This window comes from Plasmodium cynomolgi, chromosome 14 (genome assembly GCF_000321355.1).
Source record: "Plasmodium cynomolgi strain B DNA, chromosome 14, whole genome shotgun sequence".
Lineage (NCBI taxonomy): Eukaryota > Apicomplexa > Aconoidasida > Haemosporida > Plasmodiidae > Plasmodium > Plasmodium cynomolgi.
In genome coordinates this window covers 284,228-300,608 of record NC_020407.1, presented here as the reverse complement: position 1 = coordinate 300,608, position 16,381 = coordinate 284,228, and the positions used below count along the sequence as shown (strand labels likewise).

The following is a 16,381-nucleotide window of genomic DNA, read 5'->3' as shown; positions in this document are numbered from 1 at the left end:
GAAAAAAAGAGAACCAAAAATAAGCAGTAAGGATTAGCAAGAGATAAAAGAGAAGGAGGCAAAAAGGAAAAAAGGCAAGGAGGAAAAGGGGAAGAGAAGCCATAGGGAGAAACGAACGAGGGGTCCATAACGGAAGCACATTTGCAATAGTATAAACGTTACCACCACACAGCAAAAGAACCCCCCCTGCGCTGGAGTTCCCCCCCACACACACACACCACCTTTTTGCCTTTATACAATAAGGAGGCACACAAATGTGAAAGAGGAGAAACAATCAATGAAGTTATGAGGTTAGAGCGGAAAGATTACTTACATGTATGCGCCCCACGTTTCGCATAAAGTTTGTATGCCTTGAGTAGCCATTTGTGCCGACTCCTTTGCACCATCGCATGGCGTGCGAAAGCTGCATATTTTGGGGCATGTTACAAGGCATTTGCTCAGTGGTCGTATCCTAACCCACCAAAAGAGGCCATTGTACGTTTTACACACCGTCCCGCTGCTCCCGCTCCCCCGCAGTCAGAATGGATAACAAAGAAAGCATCAAACTGTACGTAAAGAAAGTGATAGAGCACAGGGAAATCGAAAGCCAAGTAAAGAATCTCAGATTAGATATAAAAGAGCAAAATAAAATATATGAAAAGACAGAAGATAACTTGAAGGCACTGCAAAGTGTAGGCCAAATAATAGGCCAAGTGCTAAAGCAGTTAGAAGATGAGAAATTTATTGTGAAGGCATCAAGTGGGCCTAGATATGTGGTAGGATGTAAATCCAAAATAGATAAATCGAAATTAGCCATAGGCACGAGGGTGTCATTAGACATGACTACACTGACAGTTATGAAAAGATTGCCATGTGAAGTAGACCCATTAGTATTTAACATGATTAGTGATATAGATAAAAGTGAAAATAGCAAAAATAAAGTGAACTACAATCAAATAGGAGGATTAAGTGAACAAATAAGACAAATGAGGGAAGTGGTGGAGTTACCAATACTTAACCCCTTTTTATTTAAGAGGGTAGGAATTAAAACACCTAAAGGGGTGCTACTGTACGGTCCACCAGGTACAGGGAAAACCCTACTAGCCAGGGCTATGGCGTCAAACATTAATTGTAATTTTATGAGAATAGTAGTCTCAGCTATTGTAGATAAGTATATCGGTGAAAGTGCAAGAATTATTAGAGAAATGTTCACCTATGCAAAAGAACACCAACCGTGTATCATTTTTATGGACGAAATTGATGCCATAGGAGGTAGAAGATTTTCTCAGGGTACCTCCGCAGACAGAGAAATTCAAAGAACGCTCATGGAGTTATTAAATCATTTAGACGGTTTTGAAGAATTAGGAAATGTCAAAATTATTATGGCTACCAACAGACCAGATGTACTAGACCCAGCGTTAATTAGACCTGGTAGATTAGATAGAAAAATTGAAATTCCTCTACCGAACGAGACTGCCAGAATTGAAATTTTAAAAATTCATGCCAATAAAATGACCAAACTGGGGGATATAGACTACGAATCGGTTTGTAGATTGTGTGACGGCTTCAATGGAGCTGACCTTAGAAATGTCTGTACAGAAGCAGGCATGTTTGCGATCCGGTCTATGCGCGATTACGTCATTGAGGAGGATTTTTACAAGGCTGCTCGAAAGATTAATGAGGCCAAGAAGTTGGAGGGTAAAATAGAGTACGAAAAGATTTAGGAGGTGCATGTCCGCCGTCTGGAAGGATTGATAGGTGGGGCAAGCGGGAGAGATAAACGGAGTTACACCAGCTTGTAATGTGTGGCGACAAATGGTGACAAAATTGTAACGGAGTAATTTCAACACGGCGCTGCAGTTACACCATGTTGTCAAGTCGGCAGTATTTACATGCACAAAAATTTTTTCAAAACGAAAGGAAAGAAGGAAAGAAAGGAAAAAAAAAAAAAAAAAAAAAAAAAACGTCGTATGTATACCCCACAAAACCATCATGCATAAGTTCCTGTACAAATGCCCCATATGTTATTCCTTTTTTTTTATTTTTTTATAACGATAGACAAATACGTTTATTTTATGCATCAATTAAACAATTCTTTGTTTCCCCCAAACTTCAATTAATGTATATTTTTTGCATATGTATACGTATACGCTTGTGCATATATGTTACATATACACATGCAGACGCGTATAAGCACAGTTTTAAAAAATTGAAAAATTTGACCCTTTTTTTTACTTTTTTTTTTTTTTATTGCTTTTGATTTCGTTCAGTTCAAATTCCATTATCTGCCTTTGTTCATTGTCTACCGTCTAGAAAAAGAAAAAAAAAAAAATTTTGCAAATGTGTTGTGTACACGTGTGATGATGAGTATGCACACACGCGATTGGATAGGCACAATCATATGCATATATTAATCGAAAGACACATCATTGCGCATCAGCCATACAACTCGGTTAAGATAAGGCCTTTTTTTTTTTTTCCTTACTCGATTAAAATCGAACTCTAACATAGCAACTGTCTCGAAATGCGGAGTTCGTGGGAACGTATCCAGTGGAATGATTTCTTTGACCATGTAGCTGAGCGGTGAAAGGTACGCATAAAAAAAAGGATGAAGTAAAACAATATGTGAAATGCCTTGTGTGCTATTGCTAAACGAACAATTCGCCTACCCCAAGTTGGTCAAATGGTTGATGTCCCGAAACTGGCTGTTCGCATTGCATGATATGTAGATGATGTACCGACAGCAGAGCCCCCGTAGCCATCTTCTGAATACCTGTCATGTGTGCGCGGGAAAATGGAAACATGTTGGCGTTGCGCAGTTGGTGCCGTAACGGGTTGGCGAATTCGTTACGCTGCTTTGCTGCATCCTTCTGTGCCCCCCCTTTATTTCTTACTTTTTCGCACCCCTTCCGCGGAGGGTTAATGATCACTAAGTCGGGGACTGGAATGACAAATTCTGCGAGGGAAAGTAAAAGGGTTAAAAAAAGGGAGGTGGAATAATTGTAGGCGTGAAGTATATCTCTTTTTCTGCCCCCCCACAGTATCCCCATTCGCTCTAGCGTGAATAGCTTTTCCCATTCTTTTTCCTGTTTTTTTTTTTACCTCTAGACGAGTAGGAATCTTCGTCTACTTTGTTCGAATCCACCGTCGGAAATTTTCCATCCTGTGCATTTTGCAAAACATGGTCATCATAATCTGTGTGGCCATTTTTGGCCAAACTGTTGCATACATTTCCGTTCGCCTCTTTGGAGGGCCATTCGTTTAAATGTTCATAAATGAAATTTGGCAAGCTGCTATAAGGGGAGTGAACCTGAGTGTGAAAGAGGAAAGAGATGTGACATGAGCGAATTGTGCGGCATTTTTTTTTTGTTTTCTGAACACACAGATAAGACAAAGAAGGGGCAGACGTACGACCATAGGTAGACACACGGACACAACACAGGCTTGAAAACAGCCTCGATCGCAGTCTCGAAGACAGCCTCGAATGCAGCCTCGAAAACAGCCTCGGGCGCAGCTACAGCCCTTCCCCCCCAATGCTCCTATAACCTGCAAGTTCTCCACAAGGGCCCCTTCACTGTCTGCTGATACGTACGTGGAATGAAGCTTCTCCTTCAAGAGGTAATACACGTCATAATTTTTCTGTTTGACCAAATTGACAATGTACCTCCTGATGTGAAGGTTGATTTGCCTCAAACTGTGCAGGTTAAACAAATTCAAATTGAAGCATTTTACGTTTTTCACGTTATTCATTTTTACGTTTTCTTCTAAGTTTTTTATATTATCTATGGAGTAATCTATACTGATAACTTGGCCGAATAGGTCAGAAAGAGGGAGGGAATAAAAACCAATCCCACAGAAAAGGTCATACACGCAAGATTGTTTGGCATTTATTTTGTAACTCTTCACTAATTTAAGAATGATCTGTACGATGCATTCGTTTAGGTGCTGATTTGGCTGGAAAAAGGTGTTGGCTCCTAATTTATAGGTATACCCCCCACAGGAATGATAGATGTAATTTTGGCCGTATAAAATGACTTGATTTCTGTTTTGTTTTAATTTATTCGTTTCGACGTTGTATAGGATGCCTTTAATGGATGTATTTTTAGAGGCTAAGTGGAGGGAAATTTTTGTGAGAGCTTTTTTTGCCTTGTCATTTAGCGAAAAGCCAATAAAGCTCACTAAAATTTGGTGCTCAGAGTTGTGCTTGCTCAGTTTTATGTCTACACTTTTTAGGTAGCCACTGTTATTTATTTTGTTAAATACGTAAATATAATTTTTTTTAAAATTGTCTAATATTTCCTTTTTAATTTGTTCATACACATTTTGTATATGTTCATCGTGAATGTGACATTTGTCTACGTCACAAATTTCGTAGCTGCGCCTTTTGTAGAAGCCGATTGATAAACTGTCAGTTACGGATAAGTTTATGGAGGATTTATTTCTGTAATGGTAATCGTTTGAAAATAAAAAATCGTACATCCTTGCGCAGTTCGCACGCTTAGCCTTAGGGCTGTCCCCATGTTCGCGGCTGCTTTCGTGACTCGGTATGGAGCTTGCTTGATCAGGGTTGCGGCCCCGAGTGGTGCAACTGCCACTTCTACTATTCGTTTGAGCAGCTCTGTCTTCCTCTTCCAAGTCGGAAGATGTATACTCCCTCTTTATTTGGGAAATCTCGAGCTGGTCTTCCTCATCCTGTTGATCCTCCTCACAAAAGTAGTGATCATTTTGTAGGTAATCTTTTCCACTAGCTAACACATTTATGTTATACTTTTCACACAAACTAATCAAGAGATTTTTTTTTAATTTCCGTTCAAATTTGTAGTCGATATGTTGATATATACACCCCCCACATTTGGAAAAGTATTCACACCGGGGCACAATTTCGTATTTGCTCTTTCTCGTTTTGCATAGCACTTGGAAGGTTGTTTTTTTTTTCTTTTTATTTATGTCCAGAACTTTTAAATTGACTTGCTCGTCTGGAATTAATAAAAAGAATTTTAAGAAAAACAAAAAGTGTTGCCTTGCTGAGTATATCGCTATTTCTCCGTACCCCTCAGGGTCGACTCTGTGTACCTGTCATGCAGAAAAATGTTGATATGTGCATGGGAGCATGTGTGCAAATCGGTAGGTATAATACTAGCAAGGGCACAATTGCACACCAGGCTTATACTTTTATCTATGTAGGGAGGTCTCTCCATAGGAGCAGAAACACACACCGACTGCACAAAAAACGGGACATATCGCAAACATTGTAGTGTCATTTTTTAGACCACATAAAACAGAGTGAACTAAATAAATACAACTGTGGACATTTATTTATTGGCTTGTTCGCCATGGAATACTAACTTTGACTCCTTGTAAAATTTGATTCTCGTATAAGCCATTGTAAATATTACTCCTGTAAATTTTCAAATGGTCATACTCTTTACTTTTGGTAAGTGTGATTATTTTACTTTCACACGTGTCACTAATTTTTCTTTTGGAAATATGCTGGTGGAATATTACGCTTTTGAAATGATGGCGAGTTGAAAACTTAAGGCAATTTAAATGATGCATTGTGTGTCTCATTTGTCGTTTGCGTGTGGCGGGTTTAGCCCACTGTTGTGAAGGGGCCGATAAGGAGAAATGGTTTGGGGTTTTCCCCAAGTTGCGGCGCGATGACCACGTGTACACAAATTCCAGCAGCCCCGCATATCATGAACTGTGTCAGCTTGCTCAGGCATAAACAGATGGCACATTAGGGACCTCAAAGGGAAAGTTATGCACGGGGATACCCAGTTAAAAGATTCACTGTTTTAAAAGCACTAACCGTACCACATCGAATTGTCAACAAGGGAAAAAAAAATAAAAGAAAAATAAAATAACGGCAAAATGAACCGAAAATGGGAGTACATATAGCAAGTAACAGATCCTAATTAATCATGAAATGTGATTACCTCCATGTTGTACATTTTTAGCGGCCATATTGAGCATTGTTATTCACTAATTTTATGAAGAAAAAAAAAAGTTCTCTTCCTGGAACATGTACCATAATTTGTGCCTTTGTATACCTTTCAAAGCTGTAATATAGTCTGTGCAAGGCAAAGCTGGCATTTTAATTTTTACGACATGAGGGATGTACAACAACTGCATTTGTTGCTGTGGAAGTGTTTGATGTGTCGCCTAGCTGTAAAATAATCCTTCTTTTTTTTTTCCATGACAGGGTGTGTAGTTTCACGAAAAATGTAAGAAATCTGCCAAAACGTGTGTTTATATCACATGTGATGTTTTTATAAATATTTACCAATTGGGGGGACGCTGCTTGCTAACTGCGTGTATGACTCATATGCACATCTTTTGCTTTGGCACAAGAAAACCGCGCAAGGTAAAATATGAGGAGCACTAAAAAGGTGTACAATCGCGATGAGGACTCGCAACAGTTGCCATTATCGCAAATGCGCACAAGTAAATAGCTTCCTTCATTCTCCAATTGGCCGCCAAAAAAAAGTCATATGCTACATGCATATTTTGCGAGTCTCCATCAGTTGGTACATTGCATATATGTAAAATTGAATTTTTCTGGAGTGCGAAATTACGAACGTGCGAAGTTGCTTATCACAGTGGTGCGGGAAGAATTTCGTCGCATGTGCGAAATAATGTTATGTGCACATGTTTAACCGTTTGCATATACGTTGTCTTGTTTTATTCTTAGCTGCGCGTTTTTTCACCTTTTTAAACTGAACAGATTTTTGTGTGGGACCTTGTTAATTCGTAAAAAAAAAATTGAAAAAGGAAAATACGTTTAAAAAGTATAACACACCATTAAAAAGGCTATCTTTGAACGTCACGCATTTTTTTAAGCGTTTTGTTTCGGCATTTTTTAAGCGTTTTGTTTCGGCATTTTTTTAAGCGTTTTGTTTCGGCATTTTTTAAGCGTTTGATTTCGGAATTTTATTTAAGCATTTCTTTCACTTGGTTGTTCAATTATTTCTTTATCCTATTGGGCTTTTTACACGTTTGCCACTTCGCACGTTCGCTTATTCTTTTATGTTCCCAACCTCGCCCCTAGAGGTCGTTACATTAAAAAAGTTCTGATTCACGCGTATGCACATTCCTTTTTAAAGAAGCTTAAATGGTTACCTAAAAATGGTTTAAATGATTACAGTTTGCAATCAATCTCTTTTTTTTTTTTTTCTTAACATTTGTTTCATTTTTATTTTTAATTGAAAAACATTCAGTGAAATAAATTTAGTCGTACCAATGCCATATTACGATATTGTGCGTTTATTTATTCACTATATTTTCTTTTCTTTTTTTTTATACATCCCTTAAAGTGTATTTTCTTTTTATTTTTCTCTAATATAACTGAACGCAAGTAATTAAGCTTATCCCCCCACACACGCGGAAGAAAGCCAACCTGTTTGTTCAGAATAACTTGTCATAAGTATGCGTGTACCTTTTGATGGTTCACGAATACTGTGCCCCTTATGGCGTACGTGAGCGTATAAAGCCGTGTGCTTGCCTACGTGCCTGTGCCTACGCGTGTGGTAATGTGAGTACGCGCAAAGCATATGTTTGCGTGCATTTTTATGTACACCCCGTATGTCACGTGTGAACGCTCGCCTTTTTGTGCCTTTTAACCAGTTTTACACCTTTTGCGCGTTTACGTATGAGCCTACCTATGTACATGCGAACACTTGTGAAAATGCGGGAACATATCGCTTGAAACGTATTAGCCTATTTTTATGACCCTCCCTCCTGCAACTACACCTTCACCTTTTTATTATTGTTTATGATGATAATAGCAGTTGCAAACTTTATTGTCTTTCTTTTCCATTCCCACGCTCTTTTGTTGCAAGAAAAATAATACAGGATGCTTTTCGTAAAATGAATTCTTTTGACAAGTATGCTTTCTCCAGTTTTTCTAACTTCGCATGAGTGAAAGGAAAGATTGTATAACGTAACGCTACCTGTTAATTCTTTTTTTTTTTTTTTTTTTTTTTTTTTGGTTTTGGGTTACATGTGTGACTAAAATTTGTAGTTTTTTTTTTTCCTGTCTGTTTGTTCGAAAATTCTCTTTGGAAGATGAAATTATTGGTCATACTTTTTTGTTTAGTGATATTTTTTTTTGAGGAAAATTTCGGTGTTAAAATATACACAAATGATTCAGCCATATTTGACATTAACAGGGCGCTAAAAAGCAGACTTTCAGTACTATACAGAAAAGGAAACAAATTAAATAACTATTTTTTTTNGTACATTGAGAAGAATGGCAAGAAGAACAAGTGTTATAAATACATACAAGATGCCTTGTATGACTCAAACACCCAGATAATGAAAAGTGAAATATTTAAATGTTTAAACACGAGTAAGGATATACTGAACAAAACATTCCACGATGTTATTAATAAGCTATTTTTATACATCAAAAATGTGTTTTTAAAAAAGTATTTCATTTTTTTCCTTCTATATTTGATAAACATTAATTGCGACACCTTAGTGTCGCAAATTAACGATCCCTATGTGTTGAACAATTACAATTTGTCTGAAAATGCCTCACCCGCTATGTACAATTTGAAGTACGAAGAGGTGGAAATACCCAGTGGGAGAAAAATAAAAGGTTGGTTAATTAAGTCAAACAAAAAAAGCAACAAGTTATTTTTACTGCTACATGGATATAATAGCAATAGGCAAGCATGTTTATTCTTTTTAAATATTTTAAAAAAATTAAATGTGCATCATGATACGAATATATTTATTCCAGATATGAAAAGCTTCAACGAAAAGGGAGTAGAAGATATATACAACATTTTAACATATTTCAAAGATAAAATGGCATTAAATGATGTAAATGTGTACACACAATCGTCGACCAACCTTCTTGTTTTGCTTCTGTCCAAACATTATAAAAACAAAATTGTTAGCAAGTCTAAGCAGAAATTTATCAACAATATTATTCCGTACAACAGTGAGAAAAAAAATGCAGAGGAGGACGTTATTTATATAGACAAGTACATATTTGACTCCCCCATATTGAATCTTCACAGAACAATTAACATTCATTTTAATATCCATGATATCCAGAAAAAAATAAATGAAGAAAAAATGAAAGGCAATGTTGACATGAATAATTTGTATGACAAGAAGACAGTGTTGAGTTATTTTATTTCCTTTTTTATGTGGTTACTGAACAACCAACTGAAGGGACACCTGTACGATTTCGACTTCAACAAATTGGTTAATGAGAATAACATCAACCCTGCGAACATATACATTTTGCACTCCTTCAATGATAACATTTCCCTGCTGAATATACTATCCCAAGAGGTGAAGGAAAATAGATTATTGCCCCTCAAAAATATTTACATATTTAAGAACGGGCGACACGCGAATATATACGAGTCTTCAAAGAAAGAATATGACTTAATCGTGAAGAGGATTATAAAGGGGTTCAGCATTTTCGATTTTCTATACTACATCCCCATGCGCTCCAAGATGAGTTCCCTTTCTTTTTAGCGGGGGTGCGAGGTGGTAAGCAGTTGCGATGAGTGGTAGGAAGTGGTGATAAGTGGTAGGAAGTGGTGATGAGTGGTAGGAAGTGGTGATAAGTGGTAGGAAGTGGTGATGAGTGGTAGGAAGTGGTGATGAGTGGATAGGCTTCCATTTGGCAAAGAAGCAAACAGCTTGAAGCCAACAAAAGGTGCGGCTTATCCAGAGAAGTGGTATCGCATCAGCACGGATGTAGTGCGTATCGCATTCTCACAAAAGTTGGCAACATAACGCAAAATACGTATGTACGAATTAAATTGAGCGTGTGGTGCATTTTTGCAAATATTTTGAAGATAAAAAAGGAGCGATCGATAGGGAAGACGCGCCATTCATTAAACACGCACTAGAATGTGTGGAAATATTATATATGTGTATAACGTGCAATATATAATATTAAGTCTAATCACTTATCGGAAAGGCGGCCATTTGGCCAACCAATCTGAATCTAGCTTTTCTGAGAAACACCCTTTTTTTCGATGTGTGTCTATCAGAAAGGTCGTGTCATGGCATATTCATGCTTTACCAAAAATATTTTAAAAATTAACTTTATTGCTTTTATAGTTTATTGTTATTTTTTATGCGTATTTGCATCACCATGCGCGTGTACATACATGCATGGGTTATGGTTCGTTCCTGCTTATTAATGAAGCACAAACGCGAATGTGTATATGTTCTGCATTATTTACACAACGTGAAAGATCTTTTAAAAAGAACGTCCTACAAATAAGTGTAAGTGGTGCACATATGCATATGCATTCGAGTGGGTAAATAAAATTTTTTTTTTTTATAGTAACGACTTATTAACACACTGGCAGTTATTAAAATGAAACTTCTTTGTTTTTATGCAGTTATGTGGAGCAGTATGCCTCTAGGAACAGGGGCAATGAACCGTAAGTATATCCAATTTGTCCGTATCGCCGACTGCACATGGGTGTAGCTCACCGAAATGGAGTTTTCCCCTCCTTCCGAGTTAGAATTGTTTATACAGTGCTGTATCTGTCTTCCCCTCGTCTCACCTATTCTTTTGTGCGTATCTTCTTCGTGACTTAGTGGAGGGTAAATTCATAACCCTCTTTTTATATGACTTCCTGGCTTTCCACTTAAAATAAAGCACCTTTCTGAAATTATCTTCTTTGCATACATTCCTAGTTAGCATGAATGAGGAATTGTTAGGCAGGCTGTATATGGTTAGGGAGGCACCTTTATTTACAGCTTCTTCCGCTTGCACACTACGTATGATGTTATCTAAGCGGTCAATTTGCTGTAATTTCAGTTGTGTGTTCTGTCTTGGTTCTATTTTCTCCGTTATCAAGTTTGTGCTAATTGTACATTTGACAAAGTTGCATAATTTTTTATTTTTTGCCCCAAGAGGTGTCTTAAAAAATAAAGCGTTTTTTGTTAGTATGTTAAAAAATGGCATATACATGATTCAGTACCAGTTGTTGCGTAAGGGGGGTGGAAAAAAATAATGCGTTCCTTTTTTTTTTGTTTTCTGCTTATCATAGAGGGGGTAAAGGGGAGGTAGCACACGTAATCAGCATTCTCTTTTTCGCCTGTATGTTAATTCATACATGGGTGATATTTTAGCCAATCGTGCATTCTGCGTTGTTCTGCCGCAAGAGGGCGTTTCATCGCTCAGTGGGGCAAATTGGCTCATACAAAGAATGGCAAAAATGGGAAAAAAAAAAAATTTGCCCATGTACAATTAAGAGGTGAACACGTATACTTTCCTTTCTCAACAGTCAAAAAAAAAGGAACACAAATCAGATCGTACACATGTGTTTTTTTTAAATAAGCAAATAACCTTTTTTAAAGTACAAAAAAAAGAAAAAAAAAAAAATTAACTTCGTCGCAGAGCTAAAATATCGCTATTGCGTATTTCCACAGGGAAAAAATTTATCCGCCATTTGCAATAAAAGCAACGGATAGGTATCACTTCATAAACTGTGTGCCAAAAAATGGGGGAAGTATGAATAAACCAGGGGATGTACAAGTACATTGAGAAGATGCCTAAAAATGGGAAACCAAAAAAAGAAAAAAAGGAAGAAAACTTAAAAACAGCATCTTCGCGTCATTTGCGCGTATACAAGTACATATGCATTTTGCGCTCCATGCGCCTCATTCTTTCAGAAACATGTGTGTGACAGGTTCTTCAAAACTGCGGGGGCGGTTCGTTGGAGGGGGCCCCCCCGAAAATGTTTAGATGTGATATGGGCGAAAGTGCGAGTAATTGTGCCGGAGGGGCAAGGGGAGTGCGCACTTGCATACACATACATACGTACGTACACATATTTATGCCCTCCTTTTTGTGATCATCTTGCCCAAATAGATGCTTCCCCCAACACGGTTAGCATCCGCTTGACAATTTCGGAAGCGGTCCCCTGGTCCTTATGCTTACACACTCCTTCTGCATCTTCGTTACTTTATTCCCCGCTATGAAGTTGCGAGGAACGCTTCCGCGATGCCGCGATGCCGCGATGCCGCGATGTCGCAATGCCGCGTTGCCACGTCTGATGATGTGCCTCCACAGCTGCACTCCCAACGGGAAGAACCGCCACGTCACTCGGATAAACTAATATTGCAGACCGAGATACATAGCCAACTGATAATCCAAAAATGTAACCCTTTTGTTTAAAAAGATTTTCATTTTCTGAATAAAAATTTCCTCAATTTCTGCCATTATGGAAATGAGAACTTGGAGGAGAATGATAAAAGATACGAAAAAAAAAAAAAACAGATTGGCTTTTACGTGGAAATGGAATGGATCTTTTTTTTCACGAAAGATGGTGGTGTGTATTAGCAAAGAAGCAAACAAAATTATTAGCAAGTTGAAGTATTTTCTTAATTTTAAAAAAAAAATCGATTCGGAATGCTTTTTTTTTGTTCATTTAGTATGAAAACTGTGAGATTGGTTATTTTTTCATTCTCTGTAGACTTATTCGTTTGTGCTTCCCCCAAGGCGGAGTATTTTATTTTGTCATTTTGTCCAGCTTGTTCAAATGAACGCGGATAATTTCCTTGTCCTGTTAAACTGTTACCCGGTTGTGTTTGTTTCGAATCTGTTCCATACGGGCTCGCGTTAGACGCTTTAAAAGGCGAATGAGTGAAAGCTCCTCTCATGCTTCGTAAAAGAACTAAGTTTTCCCCATCCATCATCGGTGCATTTTTTTTCGTGTTACCTTCTCCGCTGTGGTGTGCATATCGCGCCTGATCATTTTTTGGGTTTGTCACATTGTGATGGCCATTTTGGGGGTTGTCAAGTATTTCATCGTCCGCAAATCGTACAGAGAATTTTTTTTTTTTTTGAATGGACCAATTGTTATACGCATTCGAAAAGTGCTCCGCGGCTGTTAAAGCTTTCTCATTGTGTCTCCCCCTTTGGTGACCTTCCAACTCGTTGCAAAATGAATTTCCATTTTTTTCATGCACGGAAAATTGCTTCTTAAAAAAGGAGGAGTACTGTGGAAATAGTTTGCTCATGATATGTATTAAATTAACCCTGTCTAGGGAAAAAATGACGTTTTTGATCTGATTTTTGAAAAAAAAATAAAAAGCGTTGTTTAAAAATAGTATGTACAATTCTGCAATGAGGATATAGAGAATACACAGTATTCCTTTTGTGTTGCTGCTACTCTCCTGATTGATCAGTAAGTCCCTCTGTAGTAAGGCATAAAAAAGTAGGACATTCACGGAGTAGACGATGGTATGAAAAATGAGGAGTCTCTTTTGCGTCTTAAATATTTTGCAAATAATGTCGTTTATGTGGTCCGTCAAGGTGGTGTATTCTCTACTGTTTTTATCTGCGTAAATTCGATTCTTCTGAATTCGAAAGAGGGGAAATAGACGGGCGCGCCAAGTGGTCCACGTGGGTGCGGAATTTGGCTCATTTGGTGGGCAATTTGGTGGTGGGGTTGGCGCACAATTTTGAGCGCACTTTGATTTTCCCTCCGTGCTGCTACTCCTTTTGGCACCACCCCACCGATCGTCAGTACTTTGCTTAACCGCGCTCTTTTGTGCACCTTCCGGTGTCAAGCTTTGCGTAAGTCCCCTCTTGCCACTATGTACTTTTTTTTTCTCTCTATTTGGTTTTTCCACCTTGCTGGTTTTTTCCAGTGTGCATTTTTTGATTGCGCTCGGTTTATTTTCAATTTTTATGGAAATGTATTCCTTCGAATTTTCCCTATCGATTTTGTGGATGACCAATTTGGGGGTTCTTACATTTGTTGTGCTTTTAGGGGCATCTCTAAGTTGACGTTTTTCCTCATTTGGAACATGTCCATTAGTTGTACTACTTTTCAAAAGGTTGATTTGTTTTTCTTCCCTATTAATGTCTACTTTCTTTAAGTTTGCACAGTTTTTATTTCCCGTTTTTTCTTCATTTTCGCTTTTTTTTTGGCTAGCACTTAGTGGTATTTTATTGCCTTCTTGTTTTAATACCTTTTTTTGTTTACCCTTGTGTTCCACTTTGTTGTCCCTTTTGAGGGGCTTTTCATCGATGGCCTCCGTTTCAGGTATGTTTTGTGTGTCGGTCGTTTCGTGTTTATCACTGCTAGAAGTGTTAAGTTTAAAGGAGGGAGGGGAGCTCTCAAAGAGGTGGTTTCCGCGCCTGGGTGTTTCAAACCGATTGTTACTCCCCAATTTGTAGGTTGTCCCTTTTCGTGATTGTCTACGTTTATATTTGCGGGATACTTCTCCATCTTCTCCATCTTCTTCAACTTCTCCATCTTTTCCATCTTTTCCAACTTCTACATCTTCTCCATCTTCTTCACCTTCCCCATCTTTTCTATCTTCTTCAACTTCTCCATCTTTTCCATTTTCTCCATCTTCTTCAACTTCTCCATCTTTTCCATCTTCTCCATCTTCATCTTCTTCAACTTCTTCATCTTCTTCAACTTCTTCATCTTCTTCAACTTCTTCAACTTCTTCATTTTCTCCATCTTCTTCACCTTCCCCATCTTCTCCAACTTCTCCATCTTCTCCATCTTCTTCATCTTCTTCAACTTCTCCGTCTTCTTCACCTTCTCCATCTCCTTCCATTTTGATAATGCTATAATAGATTTCATTTTTTAATTCCTTAATTAGGATATTTTTAATGAGTTTTTCCGTTGCGTTGGGGCCGTTTTGGATTTTCTCCTCTCCTTCCTTTTTTGCCTGTATGATGTTGGGTAGGAGGCATGTTGGATTGTCGTCTTCTTCCCAGGAGTTCCCACTCTTTTCAGGTTTGTTTCGTGTTAGGGGTGCCACAAGGGATTCTCCCCTTTCACAGTTCGCACTACTTAACGTTTCGATTTTTTTGTGTATCCCATTTTGAAGAAGCTCAATTTGAGACGCGTCTTTATAACTATGTTTGCGAACTTTCGAATAGTTCAGATTATTTTTATTTTCCTTTTCCGTGTTCTGCCCCCAACTGTTCCCCATTTCTCTAGAGTCGGGCTGACGATCATTTGGTATTTTTTCTCCCCCAAAATTGTCGCTCCTACGGGTGTCCTTTATGTGTCTGGAGTAAAAGTGCCTATTTTGTTCAGTCAACTCAGTCGCATTGTCACCTTTGACGAGGGCACTGCCGAGCTGGCTGACAGCATCATCCGCGGTGCTACTTTTTACATTAGCATTATTAACCCCGTTGGCATCACACGAACTGTAATGACGAGAATGTGTGAAATTTCCAGGAGGGGTGCTTTCTTCATTTAAGTTCCTCTTCAAAACGGTATTCTTGCCATATTTTCCGTCATCACGATTGTGTATATGATTCCTACTATGATGATCGTTAATTCCAGCTTCTGATTTGTCCAGGTTATTGTCCTTTGTCCCGTTGCTTAACTGGTGCTCTCCTGAGTTACACGGATTTTGACCTTGCACGTAAGCTGCATTACTAATCGTTTTTATTCCCTTGTGAGAAGGTACATTTTTGATGTTTTTAAAAATATGGCGAAGGTATCTATGTTCGTATATTTGCAGCAAATCGTCACAGTAGAACTTTTCATTGTTTTCTGCATGTTGACTTTTTTTACTATTCACGTTGTTATTGATCATAATGGGTTCCTCGCTTGGAAAAGAAGTGTTTCTTCCCTCTGTCGCGTTGTCTACATTTTTGAGTCCCTTAACAAATATGTTGTATTTCAAGGTGCTATATTTTTTGGCCCTCATTTTGCAAATTTTATATTCATTTGTAATTATTTTTTTTCCCACGGAAAGAATGTCATTCTTTTTTACTTCTCCTGTGTGGCTGTTAACGTGTGCGTCCTCTTTTTGTGTTTCTTCCCCAGGAGTAAGTGTTACTAATCTGTGCAGGAGAGTAGATTTCTCTGTTCTTTTTTTTTTCCCTGGTGGTGATGACATAGGTGTGTTGTCTTCTCGTTGATTTGTGTACTTCCTATGCATGTATATTTCCCCCTTTTTTACATTTATGCCTTTTTCACCTGGTTGGGTGTAGGACAAGTTAGACAAGTGGTTGCTAAGGGTGACCTCTTTTTTTTTGTCCTGATTAAGGGAGAACTTCCCACGTTGATTATTTTTTAAAAAATTTACTCCATTTTTTTCTTTAAGTTTTGATAAGAGTACATTAATTTGTGATTCATTTTTCAAATACGAAGTAATTTTGCTGTTTTTTTTTTTCAAACAGGGTGGATGGTTTCCTTGTTCGATGCCTCCCTTTGGGGGCAACAAATCAATTTCAGGAGGAGCTTTCATTTTCTCATTCTGTACTCTGACGGTTAAAAATGTCGTGTCATACGGGTGTGCCTTTTTGGCATATTCTTCGTATGGTTAGGGTGGCACGGAAAGGACATACAATGATCGCAGCGCGGACAGAGCTTAATCGCATAATGAACAAAACTTTAACAGAAAGAACTAATCTGGGGGCACATACGTCAAA

General features: G+C 38.1%; 5 protein-coding genes across 5 annotated transcripts; 2 read left to right on the top strand and 3 right to left on the bottom strand.

Annotated features, from left to right (window-relative positions):
* Positions 1-521: 521 nt before the first annotated feature.
* Positions 522-1,703, top strand: PCYB_141590 (26S proteasome regulatory subunit; the record flags this gene model as incomplete). The annotated part of the gene is made up of 1 exon (XM_004224630.1): positions 522-1,703. One exon carries the CDS (start codon positions 522-524, stop codon positions 1,701-1,703), a length of 1,182 nt encoding a protein of 393 aa, XP_004224678.1.
* Positions 1,704-2,644: 941 nt separating this feature from the next.
* Positions 2,645-5,776, bottom strand: PCYB_141580 (hypothetical protein; the record flags this gene model as incomplete). Its single annotated transcript, XM_004224629.1, has 5 exons — positions 5,326-5,776; positions 3,391-5,052; positions 3,082-3,289; positions 2,874-2,935; positions 2,645-2,752 (listed from the first exon to the last, which is right to left on the bottom strand). Exons 1-5 carry the CDS (start codon positions 5,545-5,547, stop codon positions 2,645-2,647), a joined length of 2,262 nt encoding a protein of 753 aa, XP_004224677.1. The 5' UTR covers positions 5,548-5,776.
* Positions 5,777-8,043: 2,267 nt separating this feature from the next.
* On the top strand, positions 8,044-9,456 carry PCYB_141570 (hypothetical protein; the record flags this gene model as incomplete). The annotated part of the gene is made up of 1 exon (XM_004224628.1): positions 8,044-9,456. A coding segment is annotated over one exon (1,413 nt), but the record flags the coding sequence as incomplete, so codon positions are not given.
* A 1,063-nt stretch (positions 9,457-10,519) lies between these two features.
* Positions 10,520-10,882, bottom strand: PCYB_141560 (hypothetical protein; the record flags this gene model as incomplete). The annotated part of the gene is made up of 1 exon (XM_004224627.1): positions 10,520-10,882. A coding segment is annotated over one exon (363 nt), but the record flags the coding sequence as incomplete, so codon positions are not given.
* A 1,472-nt stretch (positions 10,883-12,354) lies between these two features.
* On the bottom strand, positions 12,355-15,654 carry PCYB_141550 (hypothetical protein; the record flags this gene model as incomplete). Its single annotated transcript, XM_004224626.1, has 2 exons — positions 12,355-13,326; positions 13,603-15,654. 2 exons carry the CDS (start codon positions 15,652-15,654, stop codon positions 12,355-12,357), a joined length of 3,024 nt encoding a protein of 1,007 aa, XP_004224674.1.
* Between the last annotated feature and the right edge of the window lie 727 nt (positions 15,655-16,381).